At 38.9% G+C, this 19,850-nt stretch overlaps 1 protein-coding gene across 3 annotated transcripts in view; it reads left to right on the forward strand.

Annotated features, from left to right (window-relative positions):
• The window catches only part of SLIT2 (slit guidance ligand 2), a 372,755-nt gene extending 353,483 nt beyond the window's left edge, over positions 1 to 19,272 (forward strand). For 2 of the 3 annotated variants that reach the window (XM_074992549.1, XM_074992550.1), the window contains exons 33-36: positions 6,150 to 6,304; positions 12,065 to 12,353; positions 15,749 to 15,960; positions 17,031 to 19,272. In XM_074992549.1, coding sequence (XP_074848650.1) covers positions 6,150 to 6,304; positions 12,065 to 12,353; positions 15,749 to 15,960; positions 17,031 to 17,272 — 898 coding nt within the window. In that variant the 3' untranslated portion in view covers positions 17,273 to 19,272. Of the gene's footprint in view, positions 1 to 6,149; positions 6,305 to 12,064; positions 12,354 to 15,748; positions 15,961 to 17,030 lie in introns of those variants that run through there. The other variant, XM_074992551.1, reaches the window with a different exon arrangement.
• The last annotated feature ends 578 nt before the right edge of the window (positions 19,273 to 19,850 follow it).

Consider the following 19,850-nt stretch of genomic DNA (forward strand, 5'->3'; position numbering starts at 1 on the left):
GCCAAGAGTCCCAAGTGGATAGTGAAAGTCAAGAGCCCCGTTCAGTGTGCATCTTGGATATATAACTAGGGTAGCTCTTAACCTAAAGGTGAATATTTTCATAGTGTAATTCACTCTTCCGACAGAAGGTTCCTATTTTTCATTCTAGAACAAACCTACTTTCAATACTGTGTTCCCACTTGGCCTTTTATCCATTCCTAGCATGTTTTTGAAGGTCTTTGTCAGTGGTGGCTGTTTATTTTATCAAAAAAAAAAATCTAATGTTCCCATATCTCAATAATTTGGCCTGCAGCAGAAGGGGTGTTTTTACATCAAGAGCTTGTTGGCTATTCAGAAGCTGATAGCACTGTTTTTCACAGGGAGGACTTCGTTTAAACTTTCAAAAGTACACTTTGACCACATTGTAAAGATTGGTGTATGTGGAAGCTTACCTCAGTGCAGCAATGGCCACAGCCTGCCTCCAAAAGCACATTTTTATAACCCTATTAAATTTAATCTCCACAATACAAGTCAGGCACCAAACATCATTTAAAAAAAATAAAAAAAAAATCTGTCTTCAATGGTTGTGGCAAGTTGCAGCTGATACTTTGATGCAAGTTATACATGTAGTGTCTGCAGGGATCACTCAGAACTCTTTATTCCCAGCGCAAATATAGCTTGAATAGATTAATCTGAATTGATGGGAAGACCTTGACAAGATTTGCCACAAGAGCATCCTTCCCTCAACTGTTTCCAATGACTGTAATAACAGGTGTATCTGGGGATGAGGAGCATGTCTTGACACTCAAACTGCAGAAGGCAGGTGGTATCTGATGAGACCTGGCTATAAAAAAAAACAAAATGGAAAGTCAAAATTCCTGTGTCTATTTTCTGCCATTGATCACAGGCAACAACATAAAGATTAGGACTACTAATAAGATGTGTGTTTTATACCAACCAAAAAGGTGTGATCCTCCCTCTCCATTGAAACAGAGACTTTGGAATTGGTGTAAAGTATAGTCAGTGAAACTCACCTCTCAGCAGCATACCTTCTACTTGTTCAATCATAACTGCAGATGCTTCAGCAGACACTTCTCTCAAGATTATGTATCAGACATGGGTCTCCTTATTCTCCACTGCATAGTTCAGTGTTGAGACAGGTAGACCTCTTCTTCAATGCTAAGAACACGAAGTGCTGCCATTTCTGAGAGGGAAACTAGGTCACCACTCACTGGAAGATGCCTTTTTCCTTAATTAGATGGAGACACCACAGCACCTCAGATGACAAAAATGGTGATCAAAATAAGGTAAGATAAGGCCAGAGTTATACTGGTGTTTCTGACACACCTGCTACAAGCACCTCATTCTTCTGAAGGTTTGTTAACCAGTCCCCCTCCGGGTTACTCCTCATCTTCTCTCTACAGGTTGCTAGTCATATTCTTTACCCCCAGTTTCTTGTTTCTTAACCCCAAACATGACTTATGGATGGTTTGTGGGGTTAAAAATACCCTATTCTGAGGAAATGAAAAGGGTATGATTACATTTAGGAAGTGGTCTACCTGTATTGCTTATCTACAGCAATTGGTAAGGTTCAACCACTGTTGCGTAAGACACCTTTCAACAGTGTCCTTGAATGAAAGATGTTGCTGTCTTTGAGTATGCTGTTGCCTGCCATTACAACCTTTCATTCTCTCTGTGAAAATTTTCTCAGTTTTTGCAGACTAGTTGATAAGATTGCTTAAGGGCTTGATGGATCTTTTTGCACAATTTGAACATCTTACCCAGATTTGGGATCTTTATTTCCTGTCTAGATACCTATAAGACTTCCCTTTGAGCCAATGTCAACCTGTTTTATACTTATATCAATGCAAATGCCCCACATGGTAAGCAATAGATCTGTTTGAAGAGTTGGAGAGAGAGGGGCTCTAGTGGTATATCACCCCTTTAGAGTATTCTTCAAGGATAAGGTTAAACTAGAACTGTACTCCAAATTCTTACTGAAGGTGACATCCGAGTCTCATAATTATCAGAGCATTCATCTTCCAGTTTTTTTTCCCCTAAAGCAGACTGGACGAAGGAGGATGTGGTGTAAAGAGGACATTAACCTTTTTCCTGGACAGGACGAAGACATTTAAAAATATTCCCAGTTTTCTGTGTTCTTACTAAAAGGTCCAAGGGATGCAGGGAAAAAGGGAAGGAAAATCCAGTGAACTACAGACCTGTCAGCCTCACCTCCATGCCTGGAAAAATCATGGGGATCCTCAAGGACTCCATTTTGAAGCACTTGGAAGAGAGAAAAGTGATCAAGAATAGTTAACATGGATTCACCAAAGGCAAATCATACCTGACCAACCTGATTGCCTATTATGATGGATATTGAGAAGGCGGTAGATGTAATATAGCTGGTTTTGATTGTCTCTCACAGTATTCTTGCCAGCAAGTTTTAAAAAGTATTGATTGGATAAATGGACGGTAAGGTGGATAGAAAGCTGTTTAGATCATCAGGCTCAACGGGTTATGATCAATGGCTCAGTGTCTGGTTGGCAATCAGGCTCAAGTGGAGTGCCCCAAGGGTTTGTCCTGGGGCCAGTTTTGTTCAACATATTCATTAACGACTTGGATAAGGGGATGGATTGCACCCTCAGCAAGTTCATGCATGACACTAAGCTAGGGACTGAGGGAGATAGGCTGGAGGGTAAGGATCAGGTCCAGAGTAAACTAGACAAATTGGAGGACTGGGCCAAGAGAAATCCTATGAGATTTAAAAGGAGATGTGCACAGTCCTGCACTTAGGACATAAGAACCCCAAACACTGCTACAGGTTGGGGACTGACTGGTTAACCAGTAGTTTTTTAGAAAAAGACCTGGGCATTACAGCAGACAAGAAGCTGGACATCAGTGAATAATGTGCCCTTGTATCCAAAAAGGCTAATGGTATATTGGGCTGCATTAATATGAGCATTGCCCCCAGATCTCGGGATGTGATTATTCCACTTTATTTGACACTGGTGAGGCCACGTCTGTAATAGTGTGTCCAATTCTGGGGCCCCCATTATAAAAAGGATGTAGATGCATTGGAGAGAATCCAGCAGAGGGCATCAAAATGATTAGGGGGCTGGAGCACATGACTTATGAGGAGAGGTTGAGGGACTTAGACTTATTTAGTCTACAGAAGACTGAGGGGGGATTTGATAACAGCCATTGAAGGTGGTTGAATACCTGAAGAGGGATTACAAAGAGGATGGAGAGAGGCTCTTTTCAGTGGTGACAGATGATAGAACAAGGAGCGATGGTCTCCAGCTGCAGTCAGAGAGGTCTAGGTTGGATATTAGGAAAAACTGTTTCTCCAGGAAGGTGGTGAAGTACTGGAATAGGTTACCTAGAGAGATGGCGGAATCTCAATTTCTCGAAATTAAGTCCCAGTTTGACAAAGCCCTGACTGAGATGACTTAATTGGGATTGTTCGTGTTTTCAGCACAGGGCTGGACTGGATGTTGTTCTGAGGTCTCTTCCAACTCTGTGATTCTATGATCCTCAATTTCTAATCCAAGATCTTCAGATGGCTATTTGGATGTATTGTCCCTTGTTATCAATGTAATAATCTTCAACCTCTTGTTAGGGAGCCTTTTCTGCTTCTGTGGTCTTAATATCCACAGTGCTGAGATCTCTAGAGCTGCAACTTGGACCTCCATACACACTTTTTTGACACATTATTCAGTAATCCGTGATTCAGCTTTCAGATACTGTGTTTGGATGTACTACACTATGTTACAAAGCTTTAGTGGACATTACTTGGTAATCACCTGAAGTGGAACACGCACAGGGATACTACTCAAAGAAGAAGAGGTTACTCACCTAGTAATTTTTCTTCCAAATGAGTCTCCATGTGTGATCCACTGCCTGCTCTCCATCCCCTTTGCTTTAGCATTTCCACTAGGGAACTTTGGAAAACTGATGGAACTGAGAGCAATTTGATTGTGCAGCTCTGGATAGCCTTTTTGAGGAGCAGGAGGGTGTTTACGATGCATGTGTTGGCTGAACAGGCAATGCTACCTGAAGTGATGCACCCATAATGGTACACATCTCAAAGAACTACAGGTACTGCACAAGGTTAATAACCTTTCCTGCTTTCCACAGCAGTTTTTCCACCTGTAAATAAAAGTTTAAACCAGATTTTGTTGTTCACTCAAGGGAAAGGGGTGGGTTTTTTTCCACTTTAAACATTTTTTTTTATATCTCTTGACTTACACAACTGCTTACTATAAAGACTTGGATTCAGTGTTTTATTGATCCTTTTCATTCGTACTTAAAGCAAGATTGATATGTTCTAAGATTGCATGTCTGTATCAAATTCCTAAGGAGTAAAATGTGCACAATATTACTGCTTTCTCTTGGTTATCTCTAGCAAATAGTGATGTGGATTGTTCAACCTTGCACCATATTGTTCTTGAAAACATCAGAATATGTTAAATGAACGTCAGTGCTGCATTTTTAAAGCCCTGCACACAGAGCCGATATTTGTAGTCTTCTTCCTATCAGATTGAAAACCTCAAGTCATTCTATCTATCTATCTATTTATGCAGTTTAATGGTGCACATCTTACTTTATATATGTGAACTGGTCAGAAAATTAGACCTTGCCATGTTGGAATCAAAACATTTTTAACTTTTTCATTTGTAGCACAGCAATCTCTCTTCCTTCACATGCCAAAAAGTACTTATTCCCTTTCAGACGTTTAAACCTGAGGGTTGAAACAGGAAGGCCTTCAATGTACTGGGAACTCTGTCGTTCTCTCTCCGTGCTAGCAAAGAGAGAAGACGTGATATAGACAACCACAAATTCATGTCTCTGTATTAAGTAGTGGAAAAATGCAAAAACGTACCTGTGCCTAGTTTACTCTGGTACTTTACCTGTGAAAGGATGCACCTACACTTGGAGCTGGAGATGTGTTTCCTATGCCAAGTAGATACTCTTATTAATTCTCACCCAATAGTAGCATAGACTCTATAGCACAAGCACTGGCAAGTGGCAACACAGACTAACCACCTTGACTACAAACATCACAGACCCTGTGAACATGGACTTGGTCTGGCTAGCCAATGCTGCTGCTGCCAGTGCTATTGCAGCTATGCTGCTATCGTAGCATTCTAGCATTATGTCTGCTTGAGCTGGAAAGCATAGCTCGTGCTCCAAATATACCTGTAGCCCCAGTGTTAGAACAGTGATGGGAGTATGTCTGCAAATCCTAAGTGTAGGCACAGCCTGGATTCTCAGGAACAACAGATTCAAATCTCACAGGTGTCCGCTCTAAACTCTTTCCAGACATATAAATGGAATACTGTTTGGTGTTCATTTTACATGCTTTCATGGTACATTTTGTAAAGGTAGGAGATTGACTGTAGTCAAAATTTCCATCCTTCTACTCTACCAAACGTAATGTCTGGTTGAAGTTATATGTATATGGTCAGCAAACTCTTTTGGAAATACTTCAGACTGCAAGGTGCTGTTAATATGTAGAACATATATATTAGCAATACTACAGTGCTCTAGAAATAGTGATACAATTTTTTAATCTGTTAATAATCATGACTACACATCTGTGGCTTGCCTGGATCTGTACCCTGAGGCTTGGGGCTCCCTCTCTAGCATCCAGCCTGTGGCTGAGGCGGGGAGGCCCAAGCCGTGTGGGCTGGATCAGGTAAGTTGGGGCTGGATCCGGACTGCGGGCTCTGCTGGGTGCTGGGAGGAGCTGGGAGCACTTCTCCTTCCTTGCCCTCAGCTGGGAGAACAGCAGCATAACACTGCCTACAGAGAGGTTTTCCCTGTGTCTCTGGCCAGGATTCCTCCTGCACGCAGAACCTACCCATTTTTGGTCCCTCTCTGGGTTCCAAAAAGAGTTAACCTAGCCCTGAGGAAGTCCTGAACCTCAGTTGTCTCTTCTCTAGCCTCCTGCCCAGGGTACTGGAGTATGAGGGGAGTGAGGTGTGTCAGTGAGGGTTTCAGGGTGTTTTTGTTTTGCTTCTCACTTTTATGTGGCTTTTGACTGGTTTTTCTGTGGGTCAGTGGCTCCCAATCTAATAAAAGGGTTCCCCACCCTTGGTTTAAAGGACAGAAGGGTAAGGAAATCCTAACCAAGATTCAAATGTTTTAAAACTTTTTTGTTGTTGCAGTGTTGAGACAATAAATGATGGGAATTTCCACATAGTGGAGCTGCTAGCCATGGATCAGATTCTGTCTTTGTCTGTTGATGGAGGAAGCCCCAAGATCATCACCAACCTATCCAAGCAATCAACTTTGAATGTTGACTCCCCACTTTATGTAGGAGGTAGGGGAATGACGCTTTTCCTATTATTTAGTTTTGAGAAGGACTGGAGAAGTGCATAGCATTTCGTAGGCAAACCACTGTTTTTGACTCCTTAACACCTTGAATAGTCATCTATGCCTGTGGAAAATGGGTGGTAAAATGCTACCATTCTATTTTGGTGGTGTTTTACATTCACATACACTGTAAATAAACTCACCTGTAAATGGTGGGAAGATGTAAAGCAGTGGGAAAATTACAGCCTCAGTTTCTGCCCTGAGGAGTTTACAGTATAATTTATGTAAGAGCTATGGCACATCGAGAGAAGATGTTAGGCAACAGGCAGGAACAGTAACAAGTTGTGACAGTTCTCGCTTTCGTGCTGTAGGTATTATGTGAGTACTTTTTTTGCAATAACAAATAATTTTTAAGCAAGCATTAGAATCCTAAGAAAATAAATGATTGAAATTGGCACTGGCGGGGTGGGGGGCAGTATGTGTCCACACAGCACTCACTCTCAGTATGTGCGCTGCATGCACATGAGCCCAACATCATTAAACAAACAGTGTCCTTTGGGGTTGCTCATATGTCCTGCATGTTCATAAGCCCCTACAGCAAAGTTCTAGAAGGCAGAGCACTTCCAGTGCTGCTGTTTTCACCATCTTTGATAGTGCACAGAAGGCTCATGGTGCCCACTGAATTTTTTTCTGATGGAAAACTTAAGAGGTCTGTCTTAAAAAAGCAGTATTTCCTTGCTTCAAAAGCAGTTTCAGCAAGTGCTGGAGCTAAACTTTTTGATCCTTAAGTGGGATAAGTCAAAGGCCCCGACTGCCCCAGGTAAGACCTAAACCTGCGGTGATCATCCTCAGGGGAAAGCTTACTATCAAAATTCCTGTGACTTGCCTAAACTAACTTCTTCAAAATCACATTAGCATTGTGAGTCATCAGTGATTGTGAGATTGTGGTGTTCTACAGCAGTTCTGCAACCTTTATTTTGGGTGACTAGCACTGTTTCCTTGGCATCATCAGTATCAATGCTATGTGCTACACATGCATTGGTATTACCCTCTGATAAAAATTTATCTGCAGAGACAGCCCCACCATACTGTTGGTCACGGTACCATTGTCATCTGTACTGCTTTCTATGTCCACCATAGCTACATCTACATCTCCTGCAGATCTAATCATCTCTCCAGAATTAATGTCCCCTTCACTAGAGGTTTTTCTTTCATCTACGATATCCAAATCTGTGCTAGTACAGAACCCAGTGTGGTGAAGATGAAGACTTTATGCATCTGGCAGCTACCATACCATTGCCAGCTACTCATACTGTTATGTGTGAGTCTTCCTGTTTCTGCACTTCAGGAATTTGATATGTTTGAGAAGAATTTTATTGATATTCATAATTATCTTATAATGGCAGCAGAATCTCCTAGATCTCTTCCCCTTCCAAGACTGATTACTAAAGGTAGCTTTGGAGGGAGTCTCTCTTGTCCTAGATCTCCTGCTTCAGAGATGTTTCACATTCTCTGATCTGAAATATGTGATATGAAATCTAATAAACATAGGCATAAAATTCTGCATTTAGAAAGGAAAAATCGAATATACACACTGAACATGGGGCATTTCTGGCTAAATCATGGTACTTTGGAAAAGGTTCTGGGGATTATAATGGATCAGCCGAAATGTTGTGTGATTGTGTTAAACGGCAAATGTAGTTCTGGGGAAGTGTTGCATATAGTTATGTAAGACAGTATAAGAAATCTTTCTGATCTACTGAGCACTGGTGAGGTTTCAGGTCGAGTACTGTATTCAATTTTACATATCACGCATTAAGAAAGATGTGAGCAAATTGGAAAGAGTGCAAAGGAGACCAATGCAATTAAGAGGTTTAGAAAAATATGGCATATAAAAGAAGACTGAAAAACCTGGGCTTGTAAACTTCAGAGAAGATAAGCAGCCTTCAAATATGTAACGGGGTGTTACAAATAGGATGTTGATCAATTGTTCCCCAATGTTAGGACAAGAAGTAATAGGCTTAATTTGCAGCAGGAGAGATTTAGGTTAGTAAGAAAAACTTTTTTAATTATATGTATAATAAGCTCAAACAGGTTATCTAGGGAAATTATGGAATCCCTTTCACCGAGTGTTTAAAGAATAGGTGAGGCAAACTTTTGTTCAGGGATGGCCCAGTATACTTGCTTCAGTACTGGTGATGCATGAGCTGACATCTTGAGGGCACTTCTAGCCCCACACTTCTGTGATTTTACATGTATCTGTATCTTGGCTAATTTGAAGTCACTCATTGCAACAAGACATCACGCAGTTGTTTTCCAAACTGGACCTCTGGATCTAGTGAGAGAACTACTCTCTCACCCCTACTCACTTGATAAAATGTGTTTATTCCAGATTGGCAATAGGGTGTTTGTTTTTCTCATAAAAAAAAAAAAAGTCATCTCATTTTATATATTGCTCATCCAAAAATGGCAGTGAGACGTCTCCTAAGTGCACTGGATCAGATGGCAGCTTAAATTTAGTTGCTTCAATGTCAAAGATGAGTGTTTGGCCTCTTCAAAGCTTCACTTATCAGCTAACCAAATGTGGCATGGATGGTGCACGTACTTTTGAAAATATTGGCATCTCTGCTTTGGTGGAGAGATGCTCAAAATGTATGTCAGTGTATTCTGTTTGATCCACAACCTCCTCCAGAGATTCTGGTGGTGGACACATCAAACCTGTGTAGAGGCGGTTATTTGTTTCAGTTGAAAATTAAAAGGTGCAGAGCTGAGGTCTACTCCTTAGCCTGGAAGGCATTCCTGAGGAGCAGTAAGACCAGGAGTTTTATGGTAAAGACATTTTTGATTCAGTGGGAAAGAATTTGTTTTATGCCCTTTCCTCCATTCCATCGAGTCCCAGTTTTCAAAGAGCTGTATCAGAACAAGGACCAGGTGTCAGTAGTAGCTTCAGCATGGGTGTATCAGTTCTGATATGTTGACCTTATGCATCTGTACATTAGGGCATCTTTTTGACTTCTGAACTTCTCAGATGGCATGTAGCTGAATCACACTCAAAGCTCTACATGATATCAATAAATGCAATCTACATTTTTAGGGACCTAATTCATGCATTCCTACTGGCTGAGGAGTGGTTTCCTACCTGTGACTGGAATGTAGCTCTCCTGTCTTTGATGAATTCTCCCTTTGATCCCCCTGCATCACATCCTCTCTGTCACTTCTGTTAAACTGACATTTTTGGTAGCCATTGCCACCTCTCTCTGGAAAATTCAGGCTTTGATGATAAGACCTCCTTATATTTTTTCCCCAAAAAGACAGTTATTCTCAGACCATATCCAGAAAATTTACCAAACGTAGTTTCAGATAAACCAATTTATACAGTTAACCAGTATTTTTTCCTAAATTTCATGATTCTCCAGCAGAGGTGAAACAAACATGAGCTGGACATTCTTAGTCCAGAAGAAGAAGTAAATGGTTTTCAGAAGAAAGCCACTTTGTAAATCATCCAGACTGTGGTTTTTGGTGGTAATTCTGAAGGACAAGTTGTGTGTTCTCAAATGGTCCTGAAATGGGCTATAGGTAGCATTGAGATGTACTAGTAATTAAACAAAATACCTCTTTTCCCTGGAGTTAGGGCAAAGTTGACTGGGAATCAGTCAATATCAGTAGCTTGTTTTAGAGGGCCCCTATTTCTGGAATTTGGAGGACAGTAACTTGGAATTCTATGCCTGAGTTCATCACTACTCCATTTTTGGGGCTTTGATATCAAACTTCCAATTGCACGAGGTATTTTATAGTCACTATATAAATAGGACTACTATCGCTCACCTTCTCCAGAATAACCACTAGCCATCTACAGTGGAATGCGTATAGACAAATGCTCAAACAAGAGAGGTTGCTCACCATGCAATAACTGGAGTTCTCCAAGAGGATTTTCTGTACTAGTGAAGACATGGTGGTCTGGCCTGCTTCCACATTTTATACACCCAATATAGTGGGTGAGAGGGAATGCAACCTCATGCACAATCCCAGTGGACTGGGCTGGCTAAGAAATTCCAGGCCTGCACACACTTTAGAGTAGGATCTATGTGAAATAAAGCATCTTGAAGAACTCCAGTATGTAAGTAACCATCCTTTCTGTTGCTTCTAATTAGTCCCTAAAATGACAGTTGATTGAGGATTGTCAGGTCTGTGTTCTTGATTTTGCATAGGTATAAGTGTGAGCCTATGTGGATCTTGCTGCATGATGAGTGTCCTAGAAAGGAAACTTTATACATCCTGTATGACGAATGTGTAAAAATTAATGAATTCTTAACCACACAAAGGTCATTAACTTAAGAATGAAGGTTTCTATAGCCACTGTTCTTCTGCCCCTATTTGCCTATGTGGTAGGTGAGTCACTATGCTACATGTATGCATCTCTGATTCTAGAGAAATATTTCTTTGAAATTGACTTGGACATTTGAACATTTCTTTCAAGTGATTTACTCATTGTAATATTTGCCTGATATTATTTCACCTGTTGTAATACACACTAGCTCCATTCCCAGCTGTTGAGAACCTTCACTCTGAAATCACATCAAAAAATTGGTTTTATTTTCTTTTTGCAGCCCACATGGCTAAGGAGAGGGGGGCTGGGTGAGGTGTTCTCAAAGGAGGAGTCCTCCTCGTGAAGTCTGAGTCAGGGACACTTAGGGAATCCTGACTGTTACTCACCCCATTCTGTTGCACTAGTCAAACCTAAAACTGTCTTAATTTTAGACTAGATCAGTCCTAGTCGAACCAAGTATCAAACCAAGTTACCAAGTATCTGGAATTTCCACTTGTATTTGGAGTGTGCTGTGACTCCTGCAGTTTTTTCTTCCCCTGGAAGCATTAGGCATTTATGAAACAATTAATAGACCAATATCCAGGGGCAAGTCTAAAAACTGATTGCTTCTGCAAGAAGAGTCCTGTACAAAAGTTCTCATACTAAATTAAAGTCCAACATTTTTAAAGGATATATTAAATTTCACTCCATGTATCTGCATGACCTCACTCTTTCTGTAACAATTGTAGATTGGACTATAAATTTCAGTTGTGAAAATAATCACTGGTATATGAATTTTCACCTTTCAAGAAAACAAAACTTTTTGTATAATTTTTGCCACAAAATTTCGTGTGCAAGAAGTGAGGGCCTGACTTTCAGAAATGTTGAACTTCCATAGCTCCCAGTGAGTTCAGCTGGAGTTGTGGCATTTCAGCATTTCTGAGAATCTGATTCTATATGCTAAATTTCAACACAAACTGTTTTTTAAATTAATTTGTGAATGACAGTGAAGGTTTAGAAAACAGTGTTATCTATACCTACTAGAAATGGGCCAAAACCAGAACTTCAGACCTCCAACTTCTCAGTTCTGTGAAGTTCCTATTTGAATCTGAACCCATCACTACCATTGGCACAATTGGTGTGGTCCAAAATTTGAAAGAGATTTTGGTTTGCATGCTTCTGAGCTCTTCAGTTCAAGGTGATTGAAATATTGAGACCAGCTGAGCTTGTGAAAATTTCACCTTGCTTGGATGAAGTATCACCAGGTTAGTGTAATGCATTTTGTTGTTGCTTAACCTGAACCATACCTAGATCTATATATTGACCCTATCTTTGACAATTGTATGTGCCATGTCTATGACTGATTAATTGGGAACAATTATTTTAATAAAAAAAACAGTAAAAGCATACAAAACTGTACCTACCAAACAATGTACTTATGACTTGATGTTCATTTTGTAGGTATGCCTGTGAAAAACAACATTGCAGCTCTCCGCCAGTCCCCAGGCCAGAACGGTACCAGTTTCCATGGCTGCATCCGTAATTTGTATATCAACAGTGAACTGCAGGACTTTAGAAATGTGCCACTGCAAGTGGGAATTATTCCTGGTTGTGAGCCCTGTCACAAAAAAGTGTGCGTGCATGGAACCTGCCATGCAACAAGCCAGTCAGGATTTACCTGCGAGTGTGAAGGAGGATGGATTGGACCACTGTGTGATGAGCAAACCAACGACCCTTGTCTTGGAAATAAGTACGTCCTTCCTCAAGATAGAGAGAGAATTTAATTTGAAGTGTCGATATGAGCGTCCTGTTATGTACAGTCAATGTAGAACTCAAACTTTTTCAGAATAATACAAATATACTGTGCGTGTCATGGTAAAGGTGATTCAGAGGTTGGATCAAAGCTGTGTTGCCTTTAGTGGGCTGAGCTTGAAGAGCACTCAGAAACTTTAGGTGTTAATGAGTGACACTTTCTAGTGCAGATGGTATGACAAAATTTCTGTAGCTTTACTTAAGTCCTGCCAAAGGCCATAAGAGTTGGTACCCTTGTATTTGCACACATCTTCTACTATACTGAACTATACTGGTCTGAATATGACTATTGACATAAGTCCTGAGGATTGGCCTAAGAAATAATCAGGGAGGCTTTACAAATGAAGCACACATCAATTTATGTATTCATAATTTTGTTAAAGTGATTTTGTTTCTGAAATATTCTATCAACTTTTTCTCCCACAAGAAGTAATGCCACTCTTCATAGCTACTTTTTGTGCTTTTGTATTGTCACATTACCCAACTGGTAGATATTTTTCCCAATACACAGTCAAACTTCTGTGTTAAGTCCATAATGAGTAATGTGAGTGATCCTGAGATACAATTTTGTTTTATTATAATTTGGCTAACCCATTTGAGCTGCATATTCCTCCTGAATATTTTTCTTGATAGATGCGTAGATAAAGAAAGCATCCTCACAAGGTTCTCATTGTTGGGTCTTAGATACCTAGTACAAATCAGATCAGTAACTCCACTAACTCAGTTTTTTTGTTTGTTTGTTTTAAATCAGCTATTGGGTACGTTTGCTGTTTCATCTCCCCAGGCAACTTTCTTAACCATAACTCAACTAGCCACTCCCTGTGAAAGCTATATTTTTTGGAACTGTTAACACTGATCTCTCATTGTTGTAAGTAGCTCCAAAACACAGGGATTTTTTGTTGTCTGCTTGTTTTTCAATGATCCAAAACCACGATGTTCCTTTGATATCCAGTGGGTCCACTTGGGGTTTTGCTTAGATTCTGCTGAGTTGTTTTCAGCACCGAGGTAGTGATTTTAAGTCTATTTTGGCATATTATATGTTGATACTACTGATGACTTTGAGGCTTTGGCTTAACTATTTCAACAGTGTTTGTTTGCACTGACTTCAAAATGTTTCAGTATTCTGAAGTTTGTTACTCTTCTCCCAAAGCCACATTAGTGAAGTTTTGAATTATTTCAGCACTCAGTCAGACCAAGTTGTTGGGTTTTATTCAGGGATCTCTTTGCCGGGATAACCTTTTTTTTTTCCCCCTCTCAAGTGGAGAAAGAAGGGAAAATTGAATAGCTTCCACAAAAAGATCAGCTGCAACATGCTCATCATAGGTGAGCAAGTCTGCTGCATTTTTTGCTTTGGAAGTCAAATATAATGTGGAAATGTCATTCATCAAAGTTTTGTGAGGCGCACCTACAGACACAGTTAGAGGCACCTGTGAAAGAAGTGTATTTGGTTCCATATGCGTTTCTGTACTGCCTTCAACACTGGAATGTCTGAGCACCTTCCGCTAATGGATTAAGAAACATCTCTCATGAATGGCTTGCTTTCTCTCTCATCTTCTCCCTTAGAGGACAATCTTCATAGTGTTTTCTTTGATTTTTTTTTTAAAGTTTCCATGTATTTTATTTCAGGTTCTTTGAATGTATGTTCTTCTGTGTGTTCATTCTGGAGAAACCTTAAATTTCAATGGGCTTAAATTGCAAGAAAAGAGTTTTAGGTTGCACATGAGGTAAAACTTCCTATCAGGGTGGTTAAACACTGGAATAAGTTGCCTAGGGAAGTTATGGAATCTCCATCATTGGAGATATTTCAGATCAGGTTGGGATAGGCATCTGTTGGTGCCAATCTAGATGGTGTTTGGTGCTACTGTGAGGGCAGAAGACTGGATATGATGACCTCACAAGGTCCCTTCCAGTTCTAATATTCTATGATTCTCTAAGGCTAGGCTGAAGATGTTCACTTTACACTGGGAATGGAAGAGGGTAATGGTCCTTAATTTCTGTGATAGTTCATTGATGAGTCTTGGGCCAGTCCCCATGAAAGTTCTGACACTTGCCCAGATGAGCTTTACTCATGGTTCCATTGTGCTAGAAATGTAGAATTGTTCACCAGGGTCCTGATTCTGAAGCTTTTGGCAATAATTTAGGCATGTTGGGTCCTAGCTATTGAGTACCTTGAAGATAGAGAATAAGACACTGCACTTGATGGTTTTTTAACTCTAGTTTGGTTTGAATGCCTCAAAGATTTGTTGGGTGCAAGACCTGGCATTGGCACAGATCTAACAACTTTCTAAATCCAGCAGATCCTCATTACTAGTTGGTGTGATGCAATTTGTATTGTCGTCAAAGACAACCTCTGTAGAGCATATCAAGCTTTCGATATTCTCAGCACATCCATTGCAAATTGATGATCTGCCTGTTCCTTGGATGATGAGTTGTTTTTAACCAACTCTCTGCATTTAGTCTTTTGATTAAAACAACTCATCATCCAGGGAACAGACAGGCCTTAGGACATCTAAGTCTACTGAAACAGGTTTTGAGAATCAGGAGGGGACAGTTTGACTGTTACAAATGTTGGATTTCATAGCTAAAACAGTAATCATAGTGCCTGTGTCATATCTTTTTAAGATGTAGTCTCAGTGGATGTTTGGATCCCAGTGGAAGAAGCCTTACTGGCTTCCCATGTAGTCAGGAACTGGCCAGAAGGTTATGGATCTGGAAGGAATATCTGTTGGTGATGAATGATCACAGAATGCAGAAGGGAGAGGAGGAGGAGGCAGGGGCAAGTACTGCGTACAGCCAACAGGCTGACATAGCTTTAGAGGGCCGGAAACATTTGAGTTAGTGTGATACTGACCAGTCTTGTGCTGGGAGCCCAACACCTTTAGGCAGGATAATCTTGTGAAATGATACTTTCAAAGAAGAAAAATTACAAGTAAGTAACATTTTCCTTTCATTGTTCAAGTTTAATTTCTATTGAGTTTGTTTATCAGGCATATGTATGATCTTGCATTCCTTGCACACCCAAACTCTCATTAAAATGTAGGTGCAGGAGGAATGCTGGATTTATTTAAATGTGACCTGTACGAGATTTCCATAACACATCTACAGTGGCTGGTTTTTGGCAATAACAGAATAATATCCAATACTGCAGTGTGTTTTTTTAAAAACTTTCATACCGATTATGGAAAAAAAAATTTTGTATAAACCACTCAATTGCATCTCTACTGAAAAAGTGCATTTAAGTCTCTAAGCAATTGCTTTTTGTAGTTAATGTTGCTTAGTCTAAACTTCTATCAATAATTCACTTTTATTCTCTTGGGCTTGTTTCCCCTGTAGATGTGTACATGGTACCTGCTTGCCAATCAATGCATTTTCATACAGTTGTAAATGCCTGCAGGGACATGGGGGAGTCCTCTGTGATGAAGAGGAAGAATTGTTTAACCCCTGCCAGTCCATCAAGTGTAAACATGGAAAATGCAGGCTTTCCGGCCTTGGGAAACCATATTGCGAATGCAGCAGCGGGTACACGGGGGACAGCTGTGATAAAGGTAAATAATTCAGCATGTTATCATTACTTGATGTTGGAACATGAAGAACAAAACATTACCATTTCTTCCACAACATACATTTGTGTTGCTTTTTTAAAATATATATAAGGGGCTTGTCTCACTGAGAGAAAAAAAAACTAACAAATTTCCCATTAATTATTTACGCTTTGAAGATTTTTTCATCATGTTTTGCTGTGAAAACATTTCTTTTTTACCTTTATTGAGAAGCACATTTTTGCTATATATAACTATTACCTTTTACCTGCTGTATCTTTCTGTATTTATTGTTTCTCTGTCTTCTGCAACTGAGAAGCCAAATCCAATGATTCTGCTCCTAGTTTTATCACAAACTCTACTTTTGACCTCTCAGCTTCAACTGATATATCACAGCGAATTATGCAGGTGAGATGGATGAAAACAGGATGACTTCCTCCCCCTTTTCTTTTTTCTTTCATGTGTCAAAGTACTTCCTTTCTACAACCCCCTACCCCCCCTTTTTTTTTCTCTGACCCCAGCTGGCATTTATTTATTTTTTATCATGCATCATTAGAATTAGAACAGGGGAATATACTCATAGAAGTTTTAACAGATGTCACATGTTTAGATAATTTTATATCTCAGTAATTTATGGAGTAAGTTGAATGTGTATAGCCTGTATTAAATAATAGACTGAATAATATAAAACTCCAGAGCTGAAAAATTAAAATGCATGCTCTGTAAATCATTTCCCTATGGTAAACAGAACCAGCTGCAAGCAATGTAAGAACAAAAGATGTGTATTTGTGCAATAAAGATTATATCTTCCAATTTTCCTGTCATACTAATGTTTTCTGTTATGGCTTCAATATACACAGTGTAAATGTTACTGAAAATAGCAGGCACAAAAAAGGTAAAATTGAGAAAATAAAAAAATAATGTGAGTGAAATCATTAGTTTCTAAATCTGTAATAAACTCAAATTGTAAAAGAACAGTTGAATTTAGAAGCATGGCATCTTCTTACCTAAACTGTATATTATAAAACATACAGTCACTTGCATCTTTAAACCATATATCATTTTGTTTTTCACAGAAATCTCTTGTCGAGGGGAACGAATCAGAGATTACTACCAAAAGCAACAAGGGTATGCCGCGTGCCAGACGACCAAGAAGGTATCAAGATTAGAATGTAAAGGAGGTTGTTCAATTGGGCAGTGCTGCGGACCGCTAAGGAGCAAGAGACGGAAATATTCTTTTGAATGCACTGATGGGTCCTCATTTGTGGACGAGGTTGAGAAGGTGGTGAAGTGTGGCTGTACAAAGTGCACCTCCTAAATGTGCCCCTGTCACATGTGTCTTTTGAAAATGTTGTATACTTATTGACCATGTCGGACTAATTAATACTTCATAGTGAAAATATTTGAAATATATTGTAAAATACAGAACAGACTTATTTTTATTAAGAGAATAAAGACTTCATTTGCAAAAAGATTCAAGTTCTTGAACTGAAACTTTTCGTAAACAAGAGGAACTCTGAAGGAAAAAAAAGACCCTTTAACATTGCAACAGCAATGGGAAACTTAACTGCTTAATCATGGATTCTTCTTTGTAACATGCTGAAGATAAACTGATATTATACACACATGACTTTCAGCCTACAGCTCACTGATGAAAAACTGACTAGAACATAAAGCTTGTTTTTTTTCATTTTCATGTCAGTATATTTACTATGTTGACAGACCATGCCAATTATAGAGATGAGGAGGAGTTGTGGGTGAAGGGAATCGGATTATGTTGGTTTAACATATGTACGTGATGGGTTTTATGTGGCATAATTATTAAGCATCTTGAGAAGAGGGGGTGCCAATTTAGTGGAAGGGAGAAGTTAAAATGTGAGAATATATTATAATCCTGCAAACTTCTGATGATATATACTTTTATGTCAGCATGTTAGCAAAAGAAGCATACAAAAAAGTGTATATCTACCCTTTTCCAGTATTAATTTTTGTAATATAAATGTTAAGGGGATGATAAAATAGATTATTGATTGAATAATTAGTAATAATATGTATTTTTGTTTCTATGCGTTCTAAACAGCTCTATACAGTATTTGGTTTCATTGAGAAATATTTATTGTATCAAAGTACATTGTACTTAACTTTTTAGGCCAACCCTTGTCCTGTTTTTCAATGCTTTAATATATATTAATTTATATTTGTCCTGATATTTTTGTACTTTGCTTTTCTTAAGAAAGACTTAAAAATCAGGATTTTTTTGCAATAGAACTAACATAGCATGTCATCTTGGGGTAAATGTGTTTTGGTCTGTTTCTTTCTTCTTGTTTTGTTGTTTTTCCTTAGCATCTCACCACTTGGTGACTGAAATGGAAAGTGATAATTTGCGATTTTCACATACAGCCAACATTCAGGACACCTCCTGAGAACTTGTATGAGAGAAATCTTTACACTAGATGGCAAATGTATAGAAGTTTCCCTATATATACAGTACTTACAGAAAATAAAATGGTACGTAGAAAATGACACTAGAAAATAGACCTTTACAAGTTAATATTCCTGTGGAGTTTCTTATTTTTTTTTAAAGGCAAGAAAAAAAGGCTGTACTATGAAGGACTGACTTTTTTCCAAATAATAAAACTACTTTATTTCCGTAATGTTCCCCATGTTAATATGTTGCTGCTAAATCACAATGTAGAACTAGTAACAATTTATAGTGGGTTGTGTTCTTTCAGCAAATCCCAGGATACCCTGTAAAAATGCAGATTTTTTTCAAATTTAAAAAAAACTTTTTTACAGAAAAATTAGATGTAAATGTGTGATGCCGTGTGCTTTGTCTTATTTGGACTGATATCAGTAATACTACTGATGTTTGTAAATTAAACAAATATTTACTTCATAAATAGTTCTTACTTGTATTCTTCTGAGGAGTTAAATTGTTTAACAGCCTTTAATTAAACACCTGTAGTTGCAAAGGATATTTGGGGAAGAACGAAGCAAAACCAACACCAGTTCTAGTGTGTTAATTGCTGAGAATCTACAGGAAGGAGTTCCATAGGATTATTACAGTTTCAAAGCTATATACAGCGTCATCTGAAAATGTGAATAGTGAGAAACACACATTGACTCCCTGTAATTAATGGGAATACAAATAGCAAATTCTTTACTTGAGAGACTAACTTCACTCTTGTACATTAATGCATTAAGATGCCAATTGTGGACTAAATATTTTAATTTAAGCAGTTGGGGTAAAGTTTAGAAAAGTGAGCCATGATTTATATGAAGTATTGAGTATGCTGTGCCTATTTTCTTAGGATTTGACTGAACATCTAGCAAAACAGTTCTTAGTCTGGGTGCCTTTTCTCTTGTTGCTATGATTTTGAAGTAAATAAATATTAACTGCTCTATCTGTAACAATGTGTGAAATGTGGTAGCAACTTCAGAATGTGCATTTAGCATTCCCAGAGAAGTAATACTGTGACTTCTTTTTCTTGAGTATTCTATTGCTATGTTCAGTCCTAAAGCCCCAGTATGCTGTGAGGAACCAGACTTTGAATTGTGTTCTCGTGCTGGGTCAGGGTGGGGGTGGAGGGAACCGGCTTTGGAATTCATGCCACAGTAGTGGGTAGGAGGTTGCATGCTTGAGGGTATAAATACCATGACAACAGCCTCATATGCCTGCTAAGTAAACACAATAAGGAAACTTCCTAATAGTGTTAGAGGTGAAGTTATTAAATGCATGCTTTCTGAGGTATTTCTAGTTAGGTAGCATTGTTTTTGGTAAGTGGTCTAGTCCATAACATAACATAACTGCTGACTAAACCAGTAACAAATACTAACTTTTATTAATAATTTTATTTGGGTTTTTTGCTATCTGAGAGTCCCCTACAACTTATTTG

Source organism: Carettochelys insculpta, chromosome 4, assembly GCF_033958435.1.
Source record: "Carettochelys insculpta isolate YL-2023 chromosome 4, ASM3395843v1, whole genome shotgun sequence".
NCBI lineage: Eukaryota > Metazoa > Chordata > Testudines > Carettochelyidae > Carettochelys > Carettochelys insculpta.